Source organism: Pangasianodon hypophthalmus, chromosome 29 (assembly GCF_027358585.1).
Source record: "Pangasianodon hypophthalmus isolate fPanHyp1 chromosome 29, fPanHyp1.pri, whole genome shotgun sequence".
Taxonomy (NCBI): Eukaryota; Metazoa; Chordata; class Actinopteri; order Siluriformes; family Pangasiidae; genus Pangasianodon; species Pangasianodon hypophthalmus.
This window is the reverse complement of record NC_069738.1, coordinates 972,059-999,420: the sequence shown is the minus strand read 5'-3', so window position 1 is coordinate 999,420 and position 27,362 is coordinate 972,059. Positions and strand designations below refer to the sequence as shown.

The 27,362-nt window shown below is 43.3% G+C and overlaps 3 protein-coding genes across 4 annotated transcripts; all 3 read right to left on the bottom strand.

The window, feature by feature from the left end:
- Nucleotides 1–698: 698 nt before the first annotated feature.
- Nucleotides 699–15,233, bottom strand: srebf2 (sterol regulatory element binding transcription factor 2). Its single transcript, XM_026915302.3, has 20 exons — nt 14,963–15,233; nt 9,268–9,509; nt 8,992–9,163; nt 6,283–6,416; nt 6,025–6,141; nt 5,646–5,921; nt 5,428–5,542; nt 5,186–5,301; nt 4,835–5,048; nt 4,550–4,713; nt 3,999–4,248; nt 3,692–3,864; nt 3,351–3,513; nt 3,118–3,235; nt 2,854–2,963; nt 2,416–2,548; nt 2,063–2,228; nt 1,778–1,954; nt 1,570–1,675; nt 699–1,195 (listed from the first exon to the last, which is right to left on the bottom strand). Exons 1-20 carry the CDS (start codon nt 15,045–15,047, stop codon nt 1,032–1,034), a joined length of 3,195 nt encoding a protein of 1,064 aa, XP_026771103.3. The 5' UTR covers nt 15,048–15,233; the 3' UTR covers nt 699–1,031.
- A 1,485-nt stretch (nt 15,234–16,718) lies between these two features.
- LOC113527726 (GTPase IMAP family member 4) lies at nt 16,719–20,117 on the bottom strand. Of its 2 annotated transcripts, none has more exons than XM_026915808.3 (2): nt 19,962–20,117; nt 16,719–19,177 (listed from the first exon to the last, which is right to left on the bottom strand). In XM_026915808.3, the coding sequence occupies exons 1-2, from the start codon at nt 20,005–20,007 to the stop codon at nt 17,607–17,609; spliced, it is 1,617 nt and encodes a 538-aa protein (XP_026771609.1). In that variant the 5' UTR covers nt 20,008–20,117; the 3' UTR covers nt 16,719–17,606. The 2 variants fall into 2 exon arrangements, with proteins under 2 accessions (XP_026771609.1, XP_053087545.1); XM_053231570.1 differs by lacking the exon at nt 19,962–20,117 and adding an exon at nt 19,643–19,947.
- Nucleotides 20,118–22,394: 2,277 nt separating this feature from the next.
- On the bottom strand, nt 22,395–25,843 carry LOC117596398 (uncharacterized). Its single transcript, XM_053231539.1, has 4 exons — nt 25,612–25,843; nt 24,494–24,592; nt 23,245–24,228; nt 22,395–22,546 (listed from the first exon to the last, which is right to left on the bottom strand). Exons 1-4 carry the CDS (start codon nt 25,841–25,843, stop codon nt 22,395–22,397), a joined length of 1,467 nt encoding a protein of 488 aa, XP_053087514.1.
- Nucleotides 25,844–27,362: the final 1,519 nt, after the last annotated feature.

The following is a 27,362-nucleotide window of genomic DNA, read 5'->3' as shown; positions in this document are numbered from 1 at the left end:
ATTTAAGAATAATATTTTGGAGAACAGTGATTGGACCTCAGATATTTTGACCTGGTCTAATCCGGCCCCCAGATTCGGACACCTCTGACCTACATGCACACGTGACTGATGATTACAGAATTCTGTAAAATGTTTACTAACAGGACTAATCATTTAATAACTGTGCTTTCTAAATATTCCTCATTTTTCCGAATAAATATTAAGTGTCTGAAAGCCTCGTCTTAGCGCTTTATCCATCAGTGCAGGTTCATGACTTTCATACAGAACAAACACTCGCAAACATTTAGAGCAAACGCCCCCAAACGCACATTAAAGATTACATGTTATTTATTATTGTTATTTATTAAAGAGCAACGTGTCACTATTTCAGAGCTTCACAGTGAAGAAGGCTTAACGTGACGAGTTAGTTAGTGTAAATTACCTAACAATGCTGCAGCACCATTTTAAGACTCATTTTCCCCAAAAAAACTCAGGAAAGGACTAGAAAATGGCCGCTTTCCCTCCTAACTCAGACAAAGGGCTTTCGTCCACTCTGTGCCACATTTTACCTCTTTCACAACAACCTTTAATCAGAGTGAGGATTGCCATATGACAAGAAAAAGCTGCAGGGAAAAGGTTTACCACACACACACACACACACACACACACACACACACACACACACACACACAGGGAAATGAATATCAGAGCTCACTGGGTTACCCAGATACACACAACAACTTTAATAGACAAAAGTGACACATTACAATTAGCAAAACAATACACACATACAGAGAGAGCAGTGAAAGGAATAAAAGTAATTAAAATATGAAAGCTTCAGAAACACTATCTCACCTGTACACACTCACCTGTCTGTCTGTTTCACCTGTCTGTCTGTCTCACCTGTCTGTCTGTCTCACCTGTCTGTCTGTCTCACTGTGTTCCCTACAGAATAAATGATCTATCCCTTATTTAAGACTTTGGTCTCTACAATAATATGTACAGCTTATATACAACCCAGTGTGTGTGTGTGTGTGTGTGTGTGTGTGTGTTTATGAGGCAGCGATAGCGTGCAGTGTGTGGATGTCTCCCACTCTCTGCAGTGTGTGTTTGGCGTGGGCCAGCAGGTGTGTGCGGTGCAGGGACAGGGGCAGGTGACGACACACCAGCATGATGGCATGAGCGCGCTCGCGTTCACCTGGAACACACACACCATCTGCAGAATAAAACACACACACAAACGCACACACACACACACACACACACACACACACACACACACACACACACACACACACAACAATTAAAAATACAGCACATTTCTGTAGTATGTGTATGTAGAATTCAGGTGTGTGTGTGTGTGTGTGTGTGTGTGTGTGTGTATACCCATGCAGGTGTGTTTAGCCATATGCACCTGTGCAGGTTTGTGTGTGTGTATACCTGATTATCAGTGTATGTGTACCAGTGAAGGTGTGTGTACCTGTGCAGGTGTGTATACCTATACAGGTGTGATTAGCCATGTGTACCTGTGAATGTGTGTGTGTGTACCTGTGCAGGTGTGTGTATATCCATGCCAGTGTGTGTGTGTACCTTTATAGCTGTGTGTTCTGCGGCGCAGGCTGTGCTCCAGTAGCTGGTGTGTGCGAGTGGGACTTGCACCTGCCATTAACCTCACTGTAGTCTCATGCAGAAACACCTGGACAGACAAAACACACCAATCACAACTCCCATGTGTTACAGATCAAAGCGTGTGCCCTTAGAGGTCGTACATGTCAAAGGTCACGGTCGGGGTCCTGACCTTGTGCTGAGCCTGAGTGTAACCCTGACCCAGTTTACGCAGAGAGCTAAGGTCCCTCTGGAATCCAGCCAACTGAGGGGAAGGGGCGGGGCTTGGCTCTCCATTAGCTCCGCCTCCACGCTGCCAGAGGCTGGTCCTCAAGGTCAGCAGGAGATCACACACCAGAAGCTCCGCCCCCTGGAAATAAACCCAGACAGATCAGGCTGTGTAGGGACGTGTGTGTGTGTGTGTGTGTGTGTGTGTGTGTGTGTAAGAGTGTATATATGTGAGTGTGTGCAGACGTACCTTGTGCAGCCAGGTGTGTGTGGGTGTGTGTGTGATGCTGTTGTGCAGGTAAGCACTGGCTCTGTTGCAGTGTGTGAGGCAGCCCAGTGTTCCTTCTCCCTTCTGAGGACACACACTCATCTGCACCGCTTTACACAGCGCTAGCACAGCCTTCGGCAAGGGGTGACTAACACACACACACACACACACACACACACAGAGAATTAAACATAAATACATAAATATCTCTCTCTCTCACACACACACTCTGTGTGTGTCACTCTCTCTCTCTCACACACACACACACACACACACACACTGTGTTTCTCTCTCTCTCTCTCACACACACACACACACACACACAAAGTACTCACTCCAGAGAGTGCAGAGCTCTCGGCATTCGCTCTGCCTCCGCCAGCAGTGACCTCACAGCCGCATCATCACGCTGCAGCCAATGAACAGCAGCCTTCAGGACCAACGCCCACCAGCGACACACGGGATCTGACACTGAGTGCACACACACACACACACACCATTTATAAACACTGTCACTGGGACACACCCCAAACCCACACACTACTGCACCACACAGTAGGTTAAAATAGCACATAATCTCTGGTGCATATTATGAAGTAAGAGACTACAGGTAGCTAGCTAAGCATTTACAAGGTTCCACGGTTACCATGACAACCAGCCATTCCCTGCCATCGTCCCAAAATATTACCATGGTTACCAGGTGTAGTAGGTAGTGTACTACCTCTAACACACTAGACAGAAAGACAGAGACACTAAGAGAAAAATAAGGACACTACCTGAAGCTGTGTTCTGATTGGCCAGTGCTGGGAAGGGTGGGGTTGGGGAGGCGGAGTCATCGGTACAGCTGTTCAACAACTGCAGGAATTCCATCACACCACTGAATTCCCTACAGAGAGACACAGAGAGAGAGAGAGAGAGAGAGAGAGAGAGAGAGACAGAGAGCTAATGCAGCGTGTACAAAGCCACTCTGATGCGTATATAAAACCGTTAAAGTGTAAAATAAAAGATTTCTCTGTAAATAAATATAAATATAGAGATACCCGCTCTCATCCTTGTGCTTCACACTCTCAGTGTAGGTGTGCGGCTGGATCAGAGTGTGTATGGCTCTCTCTAGAAGCTTCTCACAGAAACGCCGATGCAGCTGTGCGATAGGGTCCGCTACACACACACACACACACACACACACACACACAGCACTGTTTAATTAAAACTACAATTCTGCATTAGCTTGTGGCGTGTGTGTGTGTGTGTGTGTCTGTGTGTGTGTTTGTACCTTGTTCTCTTTCAGATGAAAACACTCCGTCACAGTTCTCAGCCTTCACTGACCAATCGCAGCTCAGGAAAAACTGTCTGGCCAATGGGGTGAAGAGCCAGCGAAGAGAGTCAGGAGGCTTCGAGTCTGAAAACAAACTCTCTGCACAGCTCAGTATGTACGCCTACAGAGAGAGAGAGAGAGAGAGAGAGAGAGAGAGAGACAGAGAAAGAGAGAGAGGCAGATTAAAAATGAGGTGCTACTTGTGGATGCATCGCTCTTTCTTGCACTTTTTTACCACCCTGCCTTTCAGTGATACACTCTTGTTGGTCGTGTGTGTGTGTGTGTGTGTGTGTACTCACAGGCAGGAAGCTTAGTTGTTTTCCCAGTGTAGTTTTGCGCAGTGAGATGGCGGTGGTGATGTAGATCTGAGCGTGCTCAGTAGGAGCCATTTTCCCTCTCGCACTCTCACTCAGATTCACTGCGTTCAGACACACACACACTCCCCACATGGCGCTGCGCTCCGACAGCTTACCTACACACACACACACACACACACACACACACACACACAATTTTTAATTCCACAGAATGAACCTCATTTGTGTCCATTTCACATAAACACACACTTGCACACACACACAAACACACACACACACACACACACACCTGTGAGCTGCAGCTGACCCAGCTGATGATAAACCAGCGCTGCATCTCTGGAGCTGATCTGAGACTCCTCCCCCTCGTGCTTCCCACCAATCAGACGCACAAGCCAGCCCAGTGGGGTGGGTCTATGTAGGCAGTAGCGAATCAGATTCCAGGAGAGTGAACAGGCGAGGTCAAAGGTCGTGGAGGGCAGAGCTCGGGATAACACAGAGAGACATGTCTCTAAACTGCTCACTGCGCCGCTGTAATCACCCTGAGAGAGAGGGAGAGAGAGAGAGAGAGAGAGAGAGATGGATAGAGAGAGGCAGGAAGAGAGACATACAGAGATATATATATATATATATAGAGAGAGAGAGAGAGAGAGAGGCAGGAAGAGAGACATACAGAGATATATATATATATATAGAGAGAGAGAGAGAGAGAGGCAGGAAGAGAGACATACAGAGATATAGAGACAGAGAAGCAAAAATCAATGAGTGTGTATGTGCACAAGTGTGTACATATGTGTCTGTGTGTGTCTGTGTGTGTCTGTGCATGTGTGTGTGTGTGTATACCCTCTGCAGTTCCAGGTCGGCCTGTTTCCTGTGTCTCCAGAACATCACTGATGTGGGGGAGTGAAGGGGCGTGACCGGTTCCCATAGATACAGGATTCTCACACATCCCCAAACCACACCCACTCCACTCAACACCCACACCAACACACACCACAGCCACGCACCTAAAGAGAGAGACAGAGAGAGACAGATGAATGATTGATACAAATTCTGTTTGTTCATATGTTTGTGTGTGTGTGTGTGTGTGAGAGAGAGAGAGAGAGAGAGAGAGAGAGAATCCCTCACCGAAGCTCTGTGTTTGTGCAGGCAGCCACATGATTGAGCGTGAGGGTATGAATGATTCTCCTCCGGGCCACGAGGAGGCGCTGTACTGGTCCGAGCCGATGAGCGAGGGCAGAGGGTTCAGGGACACACACAGGAAGGTGAGCGCACACAGCAGCACTCTGGAACGATCCATTACAGCCATTGAGGAGGGGGGTGAGGCCGGCTCACTCTTCAGCTAAACACGGGGGAGGACAAACATTCAGCTCTATAGTTTTGGAGGGATTTATCAGATATGTTTGAATGCAGAAAACATGGGAACCTTCCAGATAGGTGTGTGTGTATGTGTGTGTGTGTGTGTGTGTGTGTATGTACCGGTTCAAGCAGAGGGCTGTTGGGTTCTGAGTCGATGCTGAACTGAGGAGAGGCAGAACCGGAGTCAGATGGGGGAGGAGTCATAACAGACACCTCGTCCACCACACACACCGACTCTGTACAGAGACAAAGAGAGAGACAGATACTTAAAAATATATAGTGTACAGAATGTGCAATATTGATCTCTCTGATCAATAATGATATAAATGTGTGTGTGTGTGTGTGTGTGTGTGTACACTCACTGTGTTTCTGGCTGGCCATCTTCAGCGCCAGGTTCTCCTGCCTCAGTTTCTGATTCACCTGCTGCAGGTACTTGATGTAGTCAATCGCCTTCCGTAACACACCAGACTTATGCATCTGACACACACACACACACACACACACACACACACACACACAGCTTACTCACAGCCCTTGAAGAGATTTAACCGTGCTTTAAACCCCATGGATGGATGCCTACCTTGGTGTCGTTGCCCATGACGAGGTCGCGCAGCTCCAGAATTTTGTCGTTTATAGATGAGCGATATCTTTTCTCAATGATGTTGTGTGTTGTCCTCCTCTCGCCCTCCTTCACCACACCACCCATTCCCATGGCAGCCGCAGTGTTCTGCTCCGGCCCCGTCCTGGTCACGTTCGTACACTGGGCGGGGCCTGAAGGGAGCTGTTTGATTGGCAGCTTGTCATTGCCACCCATCACGACCGGGACAGTGGTGAGGATGTTACTGCCAACCAGAGTCTGAGAAAGGGAGTTAGAGTGTGTGAGTGTACAGACAAGAACCTGTACACTGTTTGAGTGTGTGTGTGTGTGTGTGTGTGTGTGTGTGTGTGTATATACGTACTGGAACCTGAACAGCAGTTTGTATCGGCGTAGTAAGCGTTGTAATTCCAGTCGGATTTTGCATTGTCGTGAAAACCAGTGAGTCTGTCTTCAAAATCTGCGGCTGGTGCACCAACACCTAACACACATATATGCTTCCAGTTAGATGTGACACAAATTGCGATAATTAATTAATTAAAGACCGATAATTAATTATTAATTACACTGTATGTGTGTATGTATGTGTGTGTGTGTGTGTGTGTGAGAGAGAGACACTCACAGGTACCTGCTGCACCTGAGGCGTTACAGTGTGAACAGCAGTAGGTGCTGCAGAGATCGTCTGAATAGTCTGAGCTGCAGGGGTCAATACACGCTGGTGCTGGATTGCCATTGGCTGAACCTGTGGTTGGAGGACTAAGAAAAGGGAGGAGACAAAATCAGGAATAAGATTAACTTGCTCACAACCTTTATGGCTAATACAAATAAAATAAGGGTATCCGTGGGAGTGGGTGAGAGTAGTGGAGGGTATCCGTGGGAGTGGGCGAGAGTAGTCGAGGGTATCTGTGGGAGTGGGCGAGAGTAGTGGAGGGTATCTGTAGGAGTGGGCGAGAGTAGTGGAGGGTATCCGTGGGAGTGGGCGAGAGTAGTGGAGGGTATCCGTGGGAGTGGGCGAGAGTAGTGGAGGGTATCCGTGGGAGTGGGCGAGAGTAGTGGAGGGTATCCATGGGAGTGGGCGAGAGTAGTCGAGGGTATTTGTGGGAGTGGGAGTGGGCGAGAGTAGTGGAGGGTATCTGTGGGAGTGGGTGAGAGTAGTCGAGGGTATCTGTGGGAGTGGGAGTGGGCGAGAGTAGTCGAGGGTATCCGTGGGAGTGGGCGAGAGTAGTCAAGGGTATCTGTGGGAGTGGGCGAGAGTAGTCGAGGGTATTTGTGGGAGTGGGCGAGAGTAGTCGAGGGTATCCGTGGGAGTGGGCGAGAGTAGTGGAGGGTATCTGTGGGAGTGGGCGAGAGTAGTCGAGGGTATCCGTGGGAGTGGGCGAGAGTAGTGGAGGGTATCTGTGGGAGTGGGTGAGAGTAGTCGAGGGTATCCGTGGGAGTGGGCGAGAGTAGTCGAGGGTATTTGTGGGAGTGGGCGAGAGTAGTCGAGGGTATTTGTGGGAGTGGGCGAGAGTAGTGGAGGGTATTTGTGGGAGTGGGCGAGAGTAGTCGAGGGTATCCGTGGGAGTGGGCGAGAGTAGTCGAGGGTATTTGTGGGAGTGGGCGAGAGTAGTCGAGGATATTTGTGGGAGTGGGTGAGAGTAGTGGAGGGTATCTGTAGGAGGGGGTGAGTAGTGGAGGGTATCCGTGGAAGTGGGTGAGAGTAGTGGAGGGTATCTGTGGAAGTGGGTGAGAGTAGTGGAGGGTATCTGTGGAAGTGGGTGAGAGTAGTGGAGGGTATCTGTGGGAGTGGGTGAGAGTAGTGGAGGGTATCCGTGGGAGTGGGTGAGAGTAGTGGAGGGTATTTGTGGGAGTGGGTGAGAGTAGTGGAGGGTATTTGTGGGAGTGGGCGAGAGTAGTGGAGGGTATTTGTGGGAGTGGGTGAGAGTAGTCGAGGGTATCTGTAGGAGTGGGTGAGAGTAGTCGAGGGTATTTGTGGGAGTGGGTGAGTAGTGGAGGGTATCTGTGGGAGTGGGCGAGAGTAGTGGAGGGTATTTGTGGGAGTGGGTGAGAGTAGTCGAGGGTATTTGTGGGAGTGGGTGAGAGTAGTGGAGGGTATCTGTGGAAGTGGGTGAGAGTAGTCGAGGGTATTTGTGGGAGTGGGCGAGAGTAGTCGAGGGTATTTGTGGGAGTGGGCGAGAGTAGTCGAGGGTATTTGTGGGAGTGGGTGAGAGTAGTCGAGGGTATCTGTGGGAGTGGGTGAGATTAGTGGAGGGTATCTGTAGGAGTGGGTGAGAGTAGTCGAGGGTATTTGTGGGAGTGGGCGAGAGTAGTCGAGGGTATTTGTGGGAGTGGGTGAGAGTAGTCGAGGGTATTTGTGGGAGTGGGTGAGAGTAGTCGAGGGTATCTGTGGGAGTGGGTGAGATTAGTGGAGGGTATCTGTAGGAGTGGGTGAGAGTAGTGGAGGGTATTTGTGGGAGTGGGTGAGAGTAGTGGAGGGTATTTGTGGGAGTGGGCGAGATTAGTGGAGGGTATCTGTGGGAGTGGGTGAGAGTAGTGGAGGGTATCTGTAGGAGTGGGTGAGAGTAGTGGAGGGTATTTGTGGGAGTGGGCGAGATTAGTGGAGGGTATCTGTGGGAGTGGGTGAGAGTAGTCGAGGGTATCTGTGGAAGTGGGTGAGAGTAGTCGAGGGTATTTGTGGGAGTGGGCGAGAGTAGTCGAGGGTATTTGTGGGAGTGGGTGAGAGTAGTCGAGGGTATTTGTGGGAGTGGGTGAGAGTAGTGGAGGGTATCTGTGGGAGTGGGTGAGAGTAGTGGAGGGTATCTGTGGGAGTGGGTGAGTAGTGGAGGGTATCTGTGGGAGTGGGTGAGAGTAGTGGAGGGTATCTGTGGGAGTGGGTGAGAGTAGTGGAGGGTATCTGTGGGAGTGGGCGAGATTAGTGGAGGGTATCTGTGGGAGTGGGCGAGAGTAGTGGAGGGTATCTGTGGGAGTGGGTGAGAGTAGTGGAGGGTATCTGTGGGAGTGGGTGAGAGTAGTGGAGGGTATCTGTGGGAGTGGGCGAGATTAGTGGAGGGTATCTGTAGGAGTGGGTGAGAGTAGTGGAGGGTATCTGTGGGAGTGGGTGAGAGTAGTGGAGGGTATTTGTGGGAGTGGGTGAGAGTAGTGGAGGGTATTTGTGGGAGTGGGCGAGAGTAGTTGAGGGTATCTGTGGGAGTGGGTGAGAGTAGTGGAGGGTATCTGTGGGAGTGGGTGAGAGTAGTGGAGGGTATCTGTGGGAGTGGGCGAGATTAGTGGAGGGTATCTGTGGGAGTGGGTGAGAGTAAATAAAATAAATACACTCATTCTTTTTTCCTACCCTGAAAGGCAGCATTGGGGTTTTGGTGGCAGATGACAGGATTTTGGATGAATCTTTGCTGCGTTGCAGTGGGAGTGATCATCACAGTCTGCGTTTGTGTCTGCAGCGTTTGCGTCTGCACGGGAAAACTCGCTATGGTCTGAGTTTGCAGAGGAACTGAAGTGGCTGCGACCTGGAAGCAGACAATAAAAGTGGGTTGAAAGAATGTCCTCTGTCACTGCATGACTGCAGAATTACAATAAGGAGTTTACCGACGTGTGATTGCACTGGGTCTACCTGTATGTGCGTTTGTGGTTGTGGGCGGGGCTGCAGTAACGGTGTTGCTCGGCTCTGCTGACTGATTGCAACACTTTGTACAGGTGCATATGTGGTGGGTGTGGCCACAACAGTGGGAGCAGAAGTGGTGGTCGTCATGGTGATGGGGTTGGTTGACTGTACCGGATGCGCTTGTCCGTTTTGCATGGGGACGTCAAAGAGGTCAGAAAACTCTGAGTTATTACTGACAAACTGCAGCATCTCTGTAGAGAGAGAAAGAAGGACTAAATACAGCATCCTTGAACTTATAGCCTTAACCTTCAACATATGCACATCCTACATTATTATCTTCTTTCTGTTAAATATGATAAGGCACTTGCTTTATTATGATCTGCAGCAGGGTTGTACAGTACCCTGTACACACCCGAACAAAAAAAAAGAACTCAGTGTGTGTTTTATCAAGTCTCAAGGCCTCGGGAAACTTCATGCAGAGACGTCGTTCAGCTGCACGTTAGCCTTCACCCTCCCCGATTGGGAGAGCTGGCTGATGGGTGGGAATTGGCAAAGTGACCAAATCAAGGGGAAAAAAATGAAAAAAGAGAAATTCCAAGCTATATTTGCAGCAATCTTCTTTCTGTACTCATAGAATTTGTCATGAAATTTAAACAGCGCCGCCTGAGGTACTGGAGCACTGGTACACGACGGTCAATATTAACCTGCAATAAAAAAGCTGAAGCCTTTAGTGCCCATGAAGTCAGTTATGCAATTTGTGAAATGTTTCCATTACATCATGTCTCCATCCCACAGCCATACAATAGTTAGAACTCAAACACACTGTGGCTCTCAATGCTTGTAATGCTAGCATAAATAAACAAAGAGTCATATTTCTATAACATACAGTCAAAGTAGGGCTGGACGATATTGAGGAAAAAAAAAAAATCTCGATATTATGATCGATTCTCTATTACGATTTTTTTTGTTGTTACATCATGGACTGAAAAATTATGCAATTTATTTATAAAGTTTGTTGTTATTAGAATGGACTTTGGAAAAATAGTAACAGCAAATAGTGCAAACAACAGTTCTTTTAAATAAAGGTTATTTAAAGAAAAAAAAAAACATTATTTGCACTATTTGCTACAGAACACTTAGTGAACGCTTCTTTTCGACAGAGTAAAATGGAGACCGAGTCTTTTGTGACATGAAATGCCACCGCAGCTGAGAAGAGACGTTAACTCGGGGTATTCTTCTCAAATCCGAGTTCCTTCCCTGTTTACGAAGTGACTTTAAATCAGCTTAGCTGCTCACAGCGTCAGAAATAAACACAGTAAAACTTCTTACCTTTAAATGAGTTACACTGTATACACAAGTATTAGCTTTAGATTAATCAACACACACATATTCGTTTATTAAATCCAAAACTCCGACTCCGAATTAATCATGAAAAGTCAGAGTGAGAAATGTAAGATTAAACGATAAAGTCACGTCTAGTGGCTAAGAGATTTACTCTGAATAATTCATGAACGAGAGTGAAAGCAGATGAAATGATTCAGCAACAATCCGCATGAAAAGAAAAAAAACTGAAATATTTTATACAGTGCACTGATAATTAAAATGTTTTTTTATAGTAAAATGATTCATTGGTTCTGTGTTCAAGGTTAAACAACAGCTCATCACAGCACATTTAAAGGAAACACACACATACACACACACACACACACACACACACACAGTGTGTCCCATGAGACATTAATTAGTGAGCGAGTGTCAGTGGAAAGTTCTGGAGGAAATCACACACACCCATACACAACAATGTTACAGTGTACTGAGATATTTCTAGCATTATTACGTGGGAGTTGCGTTCACTCCCCGTCGGTCACGGTTAACTTCCCCTTAGGAACGCATGGTACCACAGTTACCATGGTTACCATATAGCAATTCTGTAGCGTGTTTCAAATGGAACATGTGAACAACGTGCAGTTTGTATTTATTATACACTATTATACAGCCAAAAGTTTGTGCACCCCTGACCATCACACCCACATGTGTTTCTTCTCCAAACTGTTTCCACAAAGTCTGAAGCACACAGTTGTATAGAACGTCTCTGTGTGCTGTAGCATTACAGTTTCCCTTCACTGGAACTAAGAGACTCAAACCTGTTCCAGCATGACAATGCTCCTGTGCACAAAGCGAGCTCCATGAAGACATGGTGTGTGAAGGTTGGAGTGGAAGAACTCGAGTGTCCTGCACAGAGCCCTGACCTCAACCCCACTGAACACCTTTGGGATGAACTGGAACTGGAGACTCCTTACCCAACATCAGCGCCTGATCTCACTAATGCTCTAGTAGCTGAATGAACACAAATCCACACAGCCACGCTCCAACATCTAGTGGAAAGCTTCACAGAAGAGTGGAGCTCATTATAACAGCAAACACACAGGAATAAATCTGGAATGAGACGTTCAACAAGCACATATGGGTGTGATGGTCAGGGGTGCACATACTTTTGGATATATAGTGGATAACTGTTTTTATAATTTATACAAACAGATCAAACAGATGTTATATTATCTGTATATATAACTGTGTGTGTGTGTGTGTGGTGAAAGAGCAGCTGCTGGGTGTTAAAGGTAATAAAGTAGTAAAATGATGAACAATGGTGTGTTATGGTTGTAAAAAAAGCTCTCTGATAAAACATCTGTTATAAAGACTTCACTGTATGACCTTAACCTTGAGCGTGCACACACACACACACACACACACACACACACATACACACACACACACACACACACATACATACACACAGGATGTAGATTATCATGTACGTGCACAGGGAAGTGAAGTGTTAGTATTTTAGACACGCTCAGGCTGCGTTCATGTGGGTTTGTGTCACCGGAGCTTAAGACTGAGAACAGTTCATGCGTTTGTTCTCTGGTTTGCTTCACTGCAGTTTACCTCAAACATCGTTTATGACGAGTCTGGAAAAGTCTGGAGAGTTTTTAACCCCTCAGTTGTTTTTTTAAAAAAAATTTTAAATCCTGTTCACAAAACAGAATTTTCGAAAATATCTTCATCCACACAACTACACAGAAGCGTTTGGAAATCGCTCCCATGATCAGAAAGGTCAGAAACTGTTAAGTGCTTCAGGAATAATGTTAAGAGCTGTATATTGAGCATTAGAGAAGAAATGTGGGGGAAAAAAAAAAACAAAAAAAAACACCAACATGACCAAAGGTTCACATGAGGATTTATAGGTGTGCTCTGATGATGAAGTGGAACTACTGCTTCAGGTTCCACTGGAGCATAAAGCGTTCTCCCGGAGCTTATTATAAATCTGCATTCACGTACAATAAGAGAGTCGATCACAGCGATAACAGCCGTGTATGTGGAAGAGGGCAGACGGCACTTTCCTCAGAGTGTGGTACGCTGCCGTGTGATGCAGCACGAGCAGCTGCTTCACGTGTCTCGGAGGAAGCACACGTGTTAGCCTTCACCCTCTCTGGTCAGTAGCCGTTGTATGACAACGCAGAACTGGATGGTGGGTGTGAAATGGCCGAGACTAAACTCTGACTACATCACTGTGAAGACTTCCAGGGTTCACGTCCGACTGGATTAAATTAAATCATCACCAGCTCTAACAAGAACTAACAAGTTTCCCCATGGCCTGTTTTTTTTTTGGGTTTTTTTTCCTCACAATTCCCACCTCTGCAGTTTCTCGGTAACGTGACAAGCTGCGTTTGAGTTGTCTTATTAACTCCACAAGAGTGAAAAAGAGAAGCTGAGGGAGAGGGATATAGCTCCTATAAAGTTAGTTCCTGTTCACACTTAATTGTTTCAACATTCAGTGTAACTATAAATGGATAAAAAGCGTGACAGATCTTTTTTTTTTTTTTTTTAAGTAAATTTAAAAAAATTGTAATTGTTGGTAAATTGCTGTGGTGTAAAACACAGGAATAAAACACTCAGGGACGTGCTGTTATAGGAAAATAATCAACTTCAGGTTGGTAACAGTGACTCTGCTTCCTCACACCACCCCGTGTCACTGATTATTTTCCTATAACGGCATCACACGTCACCACACGTCACCACACGGCATCACACGGCACCACACGGCACCACACATCTTAGAAAAACTCACATATTAAAAAAAGAATTCGTTAAAACTGTGACATTCCTCACTTCACAATCAGCCTGAGCTCAGCTAACCAGTTTGGTTTGTTATAGCACCTATATTTCTGTATTACCACACAGCAGTGTGTGTGTGTGTGTGTGTGTGTGTGTGTGTGTGTGTGTGTGTGTTCAAGGTTAAGGTCACATGTTCAAGGCCCCCTGCATCTGATGGATCTTATTACCATAATCCTTAATCAGTGATGTAATAATAATTATATCCATCCATATTATACACATAATATAACATCTGTGTGCATAGACAGTAGTGTGTGTGTGTGTGTGTGTGTGTGTGTGTTGGACTGGAAACATCTGGTATCTCTACATCATGGGTAGAACCAGAAAACTCACTCAACACACACACACACACACACACACACACAAAAATACCCTCTCTGACTTTAGACATCATGCATTATTATTCTACACACACTTAATTCATAAACACAATGTAATCAGTCTCACACACACACACACACACACACACACAGCAGGAAGTGTGTATGAACACTTACTCACATTGATAGGGGTGTAAATGTCGTCTCATGGGTGTGTGTGTGTGTGTGTGTGTGTGTTGTATAATAATAACAATAACAGCAAAAATGACTGGATTATGACAAAGTAGGAAACTATTACTAGCACGACAAATAATAAATAATAAAACGCCGTTGTGCTGTTACAGGAAAATAATCAGTGATGTGATGGTGTGAGGAAGAGGAAGTGGAGTTACCCCAGTGTGCACCCTAAAGTTGATTATTTTCCCATAACTGCACAACCCCAAGTGTTTAATTTACTGAAGAACAACATGTCATAATTTTTTATCCATTTATAGTTACATTTAATGTCAGTGAAACAAGTTAGTTCCTGTTGTCACGTACGTTATAGCAGCTATAAACACTCGTTCCCTCACCAGAGTCTCTCTCTTTTTTTCTCTCTCTTCAAGTTAATAAGATTAAAAATAAAAACGCAGCTTGTTCCGCATGTTACTGAGAAACCGCAAAGAAGCGTAAACTCCTCTGTCCTGAAGACGTCGCAAAACTTAAAGTTCCAGCTTTACCTCTGACTGTTACAAAGCGCTGACACTGGAGACTCCTTCCATCAATGTTACACAAACCTCTCCTTAGTTTAAGAAAACATCATATCAACGATTCCACACGTTTTTTCACCCGTTTATGTTGCTATAGTAACGATAACGTATTAGAATGAGTGCATTAATATAAACCTGCACTACTGTCAGAGCTGCTGGTATAGAGAATTAATCAACACCTGACGACCAATCAGAGTCCAGAACTCAGCAGCAGGTGGTGTAATGGAAATGTAAAAGTTATATATATATATAACACTATATTTATATATAGTGTGTAAAATCAAACCAGGATAAATGTGTGATTTGTGTGAGATGTGAGATGAGGGTGAGCGGAAGTTGTCATTACACCCGACTTTTATAAACATCCGCCTGTTATTCAGCCTCGTATGAAGCTAAACGCACACAGAGTGCTTTAAGATGTGAATAAATATTATTATATTTTGTTTTTGTGGACTTTACCGTCGATGTCTCCCAGAGTGAACTCATCTCCGAGCTCGGACAGAGTCGGGTCCATATTATCCATTATAAATCCTCCGCCGTCCATTCTCTCACACTCTTCAGCTCCTGGTGCTCGTGCTTATGTTCTTACGCTCATAAAACCTCTATTTTAAAATGATTCAAAGTTAAAAACAGAGATAATAAAGCGCCTCCCGGCGCATCGCTTCTGCGAAGAGAGGCTTCCTCTACAACTCAACCGCCGCCATCTTGGATTTCCACCAAGTTGACGTCATCCACAAACAACCCGTGCGTGTTTTTTTTTTTCACCTAATCGACACCTGATTGGCTCCAGCGACCTCGCCGCCGTCGCGAGATCAGGAGCTCTGGACCAATCGTGTCGCTCGCTGCAGCGTGGTCTGATAGTACGTCAATGACCAGAGGTTCCATTCTGATTTGAATACGCCCCGCCCCCTCAGGGCTTTGTGAATGACGGCTGTGCTAATGAATATGCAGAAGCGAGTACAAAAGCGGTATGAATATGCATAAAGGGGCGGGGCTACCTCCGCTTGTTTGTTTGTTTTGCTGGTGTTGCATCACAGCCGCCTCCAGCTCCTTCTACTGTAGTCCTTAAAAACTATTTCACAGATGTAAATACTCAGAAAAGTGTTTATTCAAATATATACAGCATATATAACCATTTAAAGTGCTTTAGGAAGTTTACAAGTGATACAATACAGCAATTAACAGAGTAGTTACAGTGTTATTAAATAATAAAGTGGAAAATGTTCAGATAAAATTGTGTTTATTGGTAAATATTTCTATAATGATGAATTTTATTTCCATTATACTAACATTACTGCAACTCTAAGAGAACGGACCGCTGAATCTGTAAAGAATAAAACACGTTATCACTCTGAAAATAATCAACGCCAGGGTGGTTACTGGAGTTCCTGTCCCTGAGTGTTTTATTTCTCTTACACCACAGTCATTCGTCAGTCGTTATTGTAATATGTCTGACAATTTACAGAAAATTTACAGCTTTACCTCTGACTGTTACAAAGCACTGACACTGGAGACTCCTTCCATACATGTTAAACTCTTTACAGAAAACTTGTAACTTGTAAACCATGACGTTTACATTTCTATTGTGTTAAATAACACAAACATATTTTAAAATCAATTTATTATTAGTCAGAGTTTATATGGAGTGTCTGCTGCACAAGGCCCAGTGAATGAGCTGTTGTTTTTGAAAAGATTACATATTATAACAAGCACATTAATATAAACTGGTATTAATATCAGAGCTGCTGTTATAGAAAACGAATCAATGCCTTCTGAGCACGTGGTATAATGCAGATATAGCAGCTATTTCCAGATCAATAAGGTGCGGTTTTATTACATATAAGACAGATACAGGAATCACGAGTGCGCTCTAATATAAAGTGCACTAATGATAAGCATGGTAAAGGTTTTCCCAGCGTCTGGAATCTTGTGCAAATGTGATCCTTGTGCAGTATTTCACATTTGGAGCAAAGGTGGCCTGACTGTTAGCTCTGGTTAATATTCTGCTCTAAGATACAGTCTCATCAGCGTGAAAGCTCAGATTCAGACGAGTTTATCATCGTCGTTCCAGGCTGGCACAAGGGCCTGAGGAAAGCACTAAGCGTAGATCCGCACTCATTTACTATCAGATAGTTTACAGTTGTGTAACATGATGTGGTTTACAGTAGCAGTGGTCAAAGATGAAAGTGGTGAAAGTGTAAATACAACACAGTGATAACATTTATTTCCATGCTTTATTGTTCCGCTTTATTGTAAGGCACATCATTATGAGCATTTCATTCAAGCAAAGCAACATTTTCCTTGAATTTAACACATTTCATGGATTAAATAATGGGAAAAATTTGTAATTGTTGAATATGCCTATGAATATGAAAATGCTGTTTTGAGGCGTATAATTTTTATCAACTACAGAAACTAATATGTGCTAATATGCAGGAATAACTAAAGATATGATAGACTTCACTGAGTTTGAATTGTGTTTAAGAAGCGCAGAAGATTTTTCAGTCATCAAATATAAAGAAAAAGTTTGATCTTGATTAATGAAGCCAATAAAGGTTGAGTAGATACCATAGTTCATACAAATTCATACACAATTCTTGTGCAAAATAAAAGGACAAGCTGAGAACTGATCAAATATAAAACATGTGTTAGGGAGTCAGTTTGTGCTGAGGGCTCACAGGCTAGCTGTATTAGCTCTGTGCATGGATTCACTTCCAGCATTTTTGGACAGAGAATTGCTAAAGTTAAGTCTCAAGGCTTCTCAAGGTTACGATGAGAATAGCGGTCTTCTAAAGTTTCTTCTGAGGGAGCATCATGTGTGTTCTTCTTGGAGAAGGTAAAGCCCTAATTGCTTTCACCAGACAGGACTGAGCATGAAAGACTATGATGGACAGCCAACTCTTTCAGTCCGTGAATGTTATTTACTAGCTAGCCTTAGTTACTAAGCTAACGATGCTGGAAAGCTCTCTTAGCTCCGAAAGCCAAACTCTAAACTCTCTGAGAAGATAGCAGCTGGTGATGTCATATGATGACTCTATAGAAATAAAAGCTTAGGCTAGTACTGCAATATGATACTTTAATATCAGCTACTTAGCACTGCCGCTCATTTATTCCAGTATATCTCATATGACTTTCTTTCTGTGCATCCCGTCGCCGAGCGAACTTTCTCCTTCACCACCTTCACTACCATTCCTCCGGCCAGCACAGCTCCAGCTGCGACTCTTCCGATCTCCGTCACCGCTGTTAAAATGCGCCCGCTTGTTCCCGCCGCTCCCGTTAGACCACTGCTAGTTGCTATACCCTCCACTACAGCACCCCCTAGTGCCTGTGGTGCAGCTACAGCTCCAGCATTAGCAATGCTAACTGTTTCAGCTCCGGTTATCGCAGCACCACCCTCAAGTCCCGCTCCCACAAGTCCTGCACCTACCCCCAATGCTCCTCCCACCACTGCAGCCCCACCCATCAATGTGACCCCCATCAGACCTACCTGCTCCAGAGTGTCTAGTGCTGCCTCCCCAGGTGCTGCTGCTTCTGCCCCAACTAATATCCCATTGGCCCCACCAACCACACCTCCCATCGCTGCCCCTACAGCTACAGCGGTTTTTCCAGCCAAACCTGCAGTGATACCCATCGAACTACCCACCACAGAGGCTCCTGCTGCCAAAGCAAAAGGGGCAACAGCACCGCAAACTGCCCCCACTGCAAATCCTGTAGCTCCGGCTGCCACTAACACTTTCACCCTCTCTAGAACCTTTGGTGATAGTGCTGCTTCAGTGCGGAAAGACTCTAGCCCACGCCTTCCTCTTCTCTTATCTCTCTCTTTCCATTTCTGCCATCCTTCCTTCAACAACCACCACCTCTCAGCCGATCTCTCCTCTACCCTCATCTCCTCTGTTTTCTCCTCACAATCCTGCCTCCTCCTCTTGGCCAACACCAAGGCCCCCTCCATGTTTGCTGGCCCCTGGCTCATCAGCCTCTCCTGTTCCTCACGGATAGCAAGCTCTGCCTCCTGGAACATTGCGCTGGTGTAGTACTGCCCTCCATTCTCCTCCACCATCTTCTCCACTTTTCCGAGCAGCTCCTTCACCTGCTTCCTGTTCTCCAAGTTCCTGTTGTTCACGACATGGTATCTTCTTCCACAAGTTTCCAGTAAAGATCTCAGCGCTTTTGGAGCGTCCTGACCCAGAAACAACTCCAAATCACCACCACTTTCTTCCAAATCATCCCCGCGGGTAAAGACGACCACCGTGTGGCGCTGTAGAGCAGACTCCCCAAACAGTCGCAGCATCTCCCGAGCAGCTCTGTCTTCATCTTCTGTGTAGCGTCCCAGCTGAATGACCAGCAGGAAGGCATGAGGACCGGGTGCACTCAGCGCCACACATTTGGCGATCTCCGTGTGAACCTCACTGGGATCTGATCGAGTGTCTCCAAATCCTGGCATGTCCACCACCAACACCTTAGCGTATTGATCCACCTCATCCTCAGGTAACTCAGCACTTCCCTGCTCACACACCTGCGTCACCGAGCTCGCTCTCAGCTCAGACAGGAAATGACGTCGACCGAGGATGGTGTTTCCTGTAGCGCTCTTTCCTGAGCCTGTCCGACCAATGAGCACGAGTCTGAGTTCATCTTCATCACTGTTGTTCTCTTCACTCCTCTTTCCACCGCTCTTCTCTGGAAAACAGACAAACGTTACACTGTTTTTTAAAATTATATTTTATATATATTTATACACAGTCCAAATATAGCGTGAACACTGTATTTTGTAGAAACTATGACCATTCCACTTTGATTATGATTATTAATAAAAATTATGAAAATGTATGCACTTATATTCTGACTGTTTTAATTATTATTTTAAAATATTATATAAATCAAGCTTATATGCACAGAACTACATTATAAATGAAGATTATTTATAATTTCTCCTTCCTAATATCAGAAGATTTGTGGCTATGGTGATAAAACTGACCTAAGTTGTGATTTTCATAGATTTAAGTTGAAGATTAAGTTAAACTGACGCTATCTCGAATAACCCAGAAATAACTCTTTAAAAACATCTTTTTTAGACATTTATTTTCATTCCCACCTATACTCTGACAAGCCCCGCCCACCCCAGCGCTGGGATTGGCTACTCACGACCAATCAGCTTGATAGACAGCAGCATTAGCCAATCACAGAGCAGAACCCTAGCCCTGTCAGAATGCGACTGGGAAAAAAAATACACGAAAGATATTTAAAACAAACAAACAAAAGAACATTTTTGTCAGATGCGTATACAAAATAAAACATAAATATCTAAATATATCTGTGTATGAGATTAATGTCAAATAAAAGCCGGTGTTTAAACAGCTAATGGCTCCTTTCAGTCAGCAAACGAACGAACTAACAGAATCATTTGATCTCCGCCGATTTAAAGCTCTGAAGGTTTTTATCAGATCCTGAGATGATCTTCTACCTGATCTCCAGGTGTGGGACATGATTCCTCCACCTTCATCCAGCATAGAGCTTCAGCTCTGCTAGCCACATTAGCACCGAGTCTGTGTGTGTGTGTGTGTGTGTGTGTGTTTCCAACGTCAAACTTCAACAGGCGCGCGCGCTCTTGCCGCCATCTTGTGGTGTGTTTGTGACAGTTAAAAATGATCCACTGGATCCCACTCAGGAGCGGTGTGATGGAGGCGTTTTTGTTGAATAATTTGTAAATCAATAACTCGAGTTCCAATAAAAAATAAAACGAGATACACAAACAGCAAGCATGAACACTTTCCTCTAACTTTCAGAAGGTGTTTTCACATGAAGTTCTGAAGCTACTCAGTCCTGATAAAGAGGACCTGAAAGAGAACTAGCTGTAGAACAAAACTAAACAAAACCAGATTAGAATAAAGAAAATCAGAAAAGCTAGTAAAATGCACATCTGGACCAAAGTGAAAGTAAAAAGTAAACTAAACTAGAATGTCATTGGGCCATGAACAGACAGTGCGACCCGGTGGAACACCTCCTCAGCGTCAGAGATCCAGACAGAGACAGATCCTTACACACTCCAGTCCAGCGATGGAGAAAGGCAGACCCAAACAAACATGGCTTCTAAAGGAAGAACGAGTGTGTTGTCACTGTACACTGTAAAAAAAAAAAAACTATTGTAAAAAAACGGAAATATTCCGGCAGCTGGGGTGCCAATAACGTTTTGTAAAATAACAGGAAAAAACTAACTTGTAAAATTACAGTAATCTTCCATTATTAAAATACAGTTTTGTTTTGTTTTTTTTGCTTTAATTTTACACGAGATATTGTGTATTTTTGTTTGGCTTTTAATGTTTAAAGAACAATATATCCTTGTGTAAAAACAATGAAGTTAGCTATAAATATGGTCAAACACTGCTATAATACAAACAATGAGCCTTAAAAGTGCAAAACAGTGCTGTAATTAGTTGGGTTTATTAAATCATTTTATTTAAAAAACTTGTATATTTAATCAATATATCCCAGGTTTACTGAGTTTTTACCTGTAATTTTACAAAAAAAAAAAACCTTGTATATTTAAATGATCTTTGTTATAAAAAGTATGCCCACCTTTAAAATTTATGTATTTAACCTTACATGACATGATGAGATTAGCTTTTCAATAACAGCACACACTTGCTTCCTGTTCTCAACATTTATTTAATTCTGTTGCCCAACAGACCAGAAGAGAAAACAGTTGCACCTCTTGCAACATTCTTGCTTAGAAAACTGTGCAAGACTGTATGTAATGTCCAATATTTGTTATAAAATAAAAATAATCTGCACCAAATGGCTTTTAAGAAGCCATAAGTAATCTAAAAAAAATCAAATAATCAAGCTAAAAATTAAACAGTCTGCCTGGACACCCGAAACATACAACCAAGAGAACAGACAATGCTACTTGGTTGTGCAGCTTTTGGGCAGATACATTAAAAGAGTCATACAAACAAAACAGAACATTTTTAAATTATATAAATTTAAATTATAAGAACCTTTGGATTGACTGCCAGCAGCTTTTTTGATGTGGTCTTCTCCACTTTTGAACCCTTTTCAGGATTTATCTTGAAAAGGCATCTATCAAATGAAATACAGACAACTTGAGTGATGAAATATTGACTCTACTGTAATATACTCATTTAATATATTATAAGTAAAATTGGCAGAATAGAGAAAATTTGCACAGAGAATGTTTGTGGTGAGAGTTAGCATGTTCTCCCTGTACCAGAAATACCCTTTATGTCCAAAGAAGTCAGGTTACCTGGTGACTCTGTATTGGCCATACTACTTTTAGGGAACAGAAGGTAAATTGATGCTTGTCTACTCAAAGGTTTCTGAGGTAGTTTTTCATATCATCATTATTTTATAAACAAAAGCTTAGCAAGAGCTCTCAAGTTGATGTTAGGTGTGACATTTGGAGCCTGCTGCTACATCTTGACATGAGGATGAATCAGGAATTTAAAAAAAGAGACACAGCCAAAACACATATCAATATTCAGTTGCATTATTAAGAAGTAACAATGTATTGGTACACTCAGATGTTGCCAACAACCTGGTAGTCCTCTAATGACCAGTGTAGTGAATGACAGTTGGAATAGTGATGAAAAAACCTGTCAACAGATCAGGAACACTCTCCAGGATGTGTGTTAAAGATAACCACAAAGAGCAACTGTTTTTTGTAGATGGACAACATTAGAAAGACCTCTGAATATAATCCAACCCAATTAATTAAAAGTGCAAACTGCAGCCTTCCTAACTGCCACCGAATTGAATCAATCACTCTCTGACAGAGTCTCATAGGTAGGGTCTGTTGCACAGCTCTTGTATTGGACTGCATTAGATTATAGAGGGTTAACTATATCTGTTTTGATGTATAGAATTGACTTCTGCTTTCTTACCTCTGCAAGAACGCCAATGTTGCTCCTTGGGCTGCTGGGTAGGAGATGTTCAGGCAGTAGTAGGAGGCAAACGTCAACACAACAGCATCACTGAAGACAGTAATGTGGCTATTCGCAATGGTTTGGTCCACAGATAACATGAAGTACTCTGCATCCAAAGAAATGTACACTTACAGAAGAGAAAACTGTTACTCTGTGACAAACTTGAGCCCAAAGACCATCAAGTCCAACAATTATTAAATGTAATTTTACTTTACAAACTGATTGAACTGTATATCGAAAAACCCATCAACCTTCACCTAAATGGTTATGTAAGCATTATTGTCCAATACATATAACAAAAGGATTTTTTTTTACATACAGTGATATGAATTATGGACTGATCAGCATATTAATAAAATTGATCAAATTACAGACATTAAATTATAGACATAAATCTCTTACCAGCTTAAATTTAAACAAACACATTTTCAATGAATAAGCAGTCTAAACCCATACTAAGAAAAGCCACCAGTGACATCAAACCAGTTCAACCAACCAGTCACACCACAGTCTAGCCCAGAAGTCCAAATTCAAATCTTTAACCGGCCATACTTCAAAGAGAAATCTGTGTTACGTTTAAAAAAAAATCATTTGCTGCTGTCTGGCAAGCTGCTGGCTCACTGAAATATTTCATCTGCATGCCTGTAGCCTGAGCTCATCATACATTCATTTTGCATGAATGTCATTAACTCATGCCATCATATGTCAGAGCATAACAACTACCCCTTTAAAGATCAACAGAATAATAGTATAGTAAAAAAAAAAAATCATCAAATGTACCACACACAACTATGCATGGCGTACTTGGAAGTTCAGCACAGTTCACTTCAGATGGCAGAGTTGTTTTATCCACTTTATAGAACGTCTGATCCTCCTCCTCATTGAAATGCTTGAGAAGTAGTTGAAGGAACCCAGCAGCATTGACATCTGCAATATTTTTGCTTGATGTTTCCATTTCTCTGAAGACGGTTTCCATCTTCCCTGTCTTGTCACTACACTTGAGGTATGAAGCAACTCTGGCACATTTATTTGCTATGGCTTCGTCATCAATGTCCAGGCCTGTAAGCTCTTTAAAATGTGTCCTCATGCCAACTGTCTCAAATAAATATGGCCATTCCTTTGTCAAATCAGACGTCTCAATTCCACTGATAATGTCTTTTCTCTGAGTGAAGAAGGTGGCTCTCATCATATTCTCAATACCCTTGATGTCATGGCATCTTTCTTTGTACATTTTCTTTAACTGTTCTTGTGCATCTTTTTGAGATTCAGGTGTTTCATCAGGTGGTAGCTGCACTGGTTGCCAGTTTATACATCCGTAGGTGTCTAGTCTTCTTCTCCTGGGTGGGGTATCCTCTCCTTCACTGGTGCCAGTAGCTTGTCTTTTCAAGAAAAGTGAACTGGTTCCTCTCCTCAAGTTATCCACTCTGCTCATCATTTGTTTTGTGATTGAATCATACCCACTGCCTACAATTTCACCTTCAGTGACATCTCTGAATGCCACAGGATACGCCTTTACCATCTTTCTTGCAATCTCACTTATGTGTTTCTTCCCAGGTGTTGGGCATATCGTTAAGGTTTCACTAACAATCAGTCGAATTATTTGAAGTCTCTCACTTTTTGTTGGTCGCTTCCCTGTTTCCAGCTTTCTGATGATGGCAGATGGCATCTTCTTCCAAGGAATTTCAAATCTGAAATGCCAGCTGCTGTCATACTGTTGAGAAGGTGTGAAATCCATACTGGAACTAGATGTTGATATCAGCGAGTTTGAACTTGGAGAGTTGTAGCCACCTGAAGGGTTGCAGAAGAAACAAAAAAAACAAAAAAAACAAATTAGGCTGCAAATTCAGATGTGACATATCAAATTTCCATTGATCAAAGATGTTGCGGGGGACGCCATACATTATGTTCATGTTAACAGCTAGTGTATGTTCATAAATTCTAATATGCAGGCCAACCTGGAGACCATTTAATTTACCATTAAATTAAATTAACAATAATTATCAGTGCAAAAACTGAAGAAGATGCATTCTGCGCAATAAAAGTGTATACTCACCAGAAAGGGACATTTTGTCAGGCTGTGTTTGAGGACCGTCACAGGCTGTATCTGAGGACAGCTGGTTTCTGGGAAGACTGTCTAACACATCTCTTTGGCCTTAATAAATGACACACAATATTTGACTTATGTCATGTATTATATTTTGCTACAGCAAAACCGTATAGCTTCTTACTATAGCTACGTACCATATCTTACTATACTTTTGTTCTTAATATGAAAGTTCCGTTATGTACAATTTTAAACACATACTTGTGGTTTTGAAGTGTAAAAGAAGTCTCCTCACTTCCACTGGCTTTAAGACATGAAGAAGGTCACTCTCTTGGATGTAGTTCAAGTCCTCTAGTCCCTGGACTTCTAATTCCTGAAGAACCTCAAGCAAAGGCTCAAGTTCCGTTAGTTTTGGAAGAGTTGATTTAATAAAAGAAGCAAGAGCACTCCCTCGATCCATGAATATACAAGAGAGATGAGACTGACAGTTTAGTTTCTCACATCATTGTTTTTATGTATAACTCAAGTGACTATTAGTGGTAAAAGGGACTTGAATTACTCTAGCCCATACAGTCATTTTAAGGTAAATTTTATTATCATAAACCAGTGTTAAATTTCCAGATCTCTGGGGAAGTCCAACCCTCACTGATATTGCTCATACATTGGTGTATTTACTGCAGTTTACTTACCAAGTTTATGCAGTGTGCAGCTTTACTTTTGAGATTGTGTTGGGGTGGAGTCAAAAGGTCGAATCTTTGTACAATCTCACTAGCTCCTTATATATTTACTCTAGTGTGTCTTGGTAAAAAAAATGTAAAATAGGGTACTAGTATTCTGACAGAGATGTATAGTCTGAAATGATCTTTACTTTCTTTCCATTTACTGTGTGTCAACAATGCTATGTTTCAGTGAAATGACTCTTGTCCCAAAAAGCTTGTACACAGGTAATGGATAATAATCCACATTGAGTTCTGCTTTTCTGCACTTCATGCTCGGCCTTGCCTCTTTCACTTCATATAGACCAAACTCTGGCAAATATGACACATCATGAGGTATATTAATGAAGTACACATGCTTCTCCTCCTTCACCAGTATGAGTTCAATTTGTCCAAATTCAGTTGACTTGCCTTGGCTCAAACAGATAAAGAGCCCCTTTTTGTACACAGTGCCTTTCCACGGTCCCTCTGTAGTTGCCACAATATTGGGTTCCTTGACCAAGGTTGGTCCTACAGCAGTGCGCACTGCATTACTGTACAGTACAGCATGGAAAGGAGTGGAATTCTTCACCACCAAAAAAGGAACCTGAATGTAGGTATGCTTGTAGCAACTGGTGGTTCCTGGCGAGTGTTTGACATACATTTTTGAAATTTTGTGTTCTTCGCACACATCTTTTGAAGTATGAATGCTTGCTTTCGAACCGCATTGTCCATAACCATTAGTGGGCCAAATTTCAGTATCAGTGCAGGGTAATGAGTGAGGTAATGTTGCTTTGGTTTCAGTTTGTGTGTAGGAAACAACTCTTTCCTTCCCTCTAGATAGTCACAGATCTGAACATTGAGCAAAGCAACCTGAGGTACTGATATTTTAGGGGCACAAATCAATTCCACTACCTCTTTCAGTTGGACAGTCAGCTGCCATACCTGATTCTCTGTATCTGTTATCTTTTCACCGATTATAACAGGTAGAAGCCTCAGCAGACACCAGTTTTCTGTTGCTTGGCCACCTAGTTTTACACCCTTTTCAGAAACTTCTGAGGGTGTAGAATTACAGTCAGATCCTTGGTAACTAAACTGCCTGATCCTACGATTTAGTTGTGAATATGCGAAGAATTTCTTCACCTTGACAAAGTAGTTGAGGTAAATGGCAAGGTCAGATGCCACTACACCCTCAAACAAATCATGGCCAATACAGGGTGGGAGGCCTGGCTGGCAGACATGAAAAAATGCCAGAGAATTAAAGACAGAGTTAAATTTCAAACCTCTGACTTCACGGGCATCACCATTTTGCACCTCTTGAACAGCGTCACTGTAGTCTTAGAACACTTTCTCATGGCCAAAATGTTTGAAATCAGCTTCTCTGAACAAAAGCAAAAGCTGCAAGTTGTCAACAATGGATCGATGAAAAGGATCAAAGTTTGCTAGAGTGAAGTAGACCCCAAGCATTTTGTGTTTTTTCTTTGCAGAGCCAAGGGGATTAACCACCTGAAATGCATCTTGATAAAGTATGACCTTTAAGGTGACACCTGGCTCTGTAAACAGAGGATTGGATTTGAATACCGATCCATCACACACATTGTTTAGAATAGGATGTGTACTCTCATTCCCATATATACAACATTCTTTCCACACAGCAGGATCGTTCAGCAGAGCTTTTAATGTATCTTTTATGGGAATATACTGAGCATATTGCTCATTTCTGTTTTCATCAACCCCCCAAAAAATGGACCGTGGATGCACATAGGGAAAATTTTCCTCAAAATAATGGTTTCTCTTGTACTCTGTGGAAAGGGCAGAGCTACAGGATGCATGAACGTTATCTAAATTCTTCAAAATATCTTCAATTTCTGTCTCAGATAGTTCAGTTTTTGCTTGAAGAGATAATTTCAGGTGATTTTTTGTGTACTGCTGGCACACTCCACTGAGACTGTTAATTTCTTCTACAATTAACTGTACTGTGGAGGAAGAGAGAAGGTGCTTCCCCTGCAACTTCATGTAAAACATGCATAGATTTCTCATATATAAACTTTTCATTTGTGCAGGGTCCAGTATATCCTCCTCAGGTCCATCATCAGCTGCTGCTTCATCTGACAGGCTTTCACCAACACAGGACTGAGACTCACTAGGAACTGAAGCACAGGATGCCCTAGAGATATGCAGAG

Coding starts and splice junctions, on each gene's coding strand:
- srebf2 (XM_026915302.3), bottom strand. CDS start 15,047: ATGGACGGCGGAGGATTTATAATGGATAATATGGACCCGACTCTGTCC. Junction 4,249..4,549: donor CCGACCTGGAACTGCAGAGG/GTATACACACAC, acceptor CCTCTCTCTCAG/GGTGATTACAGCGGCGCAGT. Junction 3,865..3,998: donor GGGTCAGCTGCAGCTCACAG/GTGTGTGTGTGT, acceptor GTGTGTGTGTAG/GTAAGCTGTCGGAGCGCAGC.
- LOC113527726 (XM_026915808.3), bottom strand. CDS start 20,007: ATGCTGGATGAAGGTGGAGGAATCATGTCCCACACCTGGAGATCAG. Junction 19,178..19,961: donor GTCCCACACCTGGAGATCAG/GTAGAAGATCAT, acceptor TCTGTTTTCCAG/AGAAGAGCGGTGGAAAGAGG.
- LOC117596398 (XM_053231539.1), bottom strand. CDS start 25,843: ATGTATGTCAAACACTCGCCAGGAACCACCAGTTGCTACAAGCATACC. Junction 24,593..25,611: donor CTTTATCTGTTTGAGCCAAG/GCAAGTCAACTG, acceptor TCATTTATTAAG/GCCAAAGAGATGTGTTAGAC. Junction 22,547..23,244: donor GAACTGTGCTGAACTTCCAA/GTACGCCATGCA, acceptor CTTTGGATGCAG/AGTACTTCATGTTATCTGTG.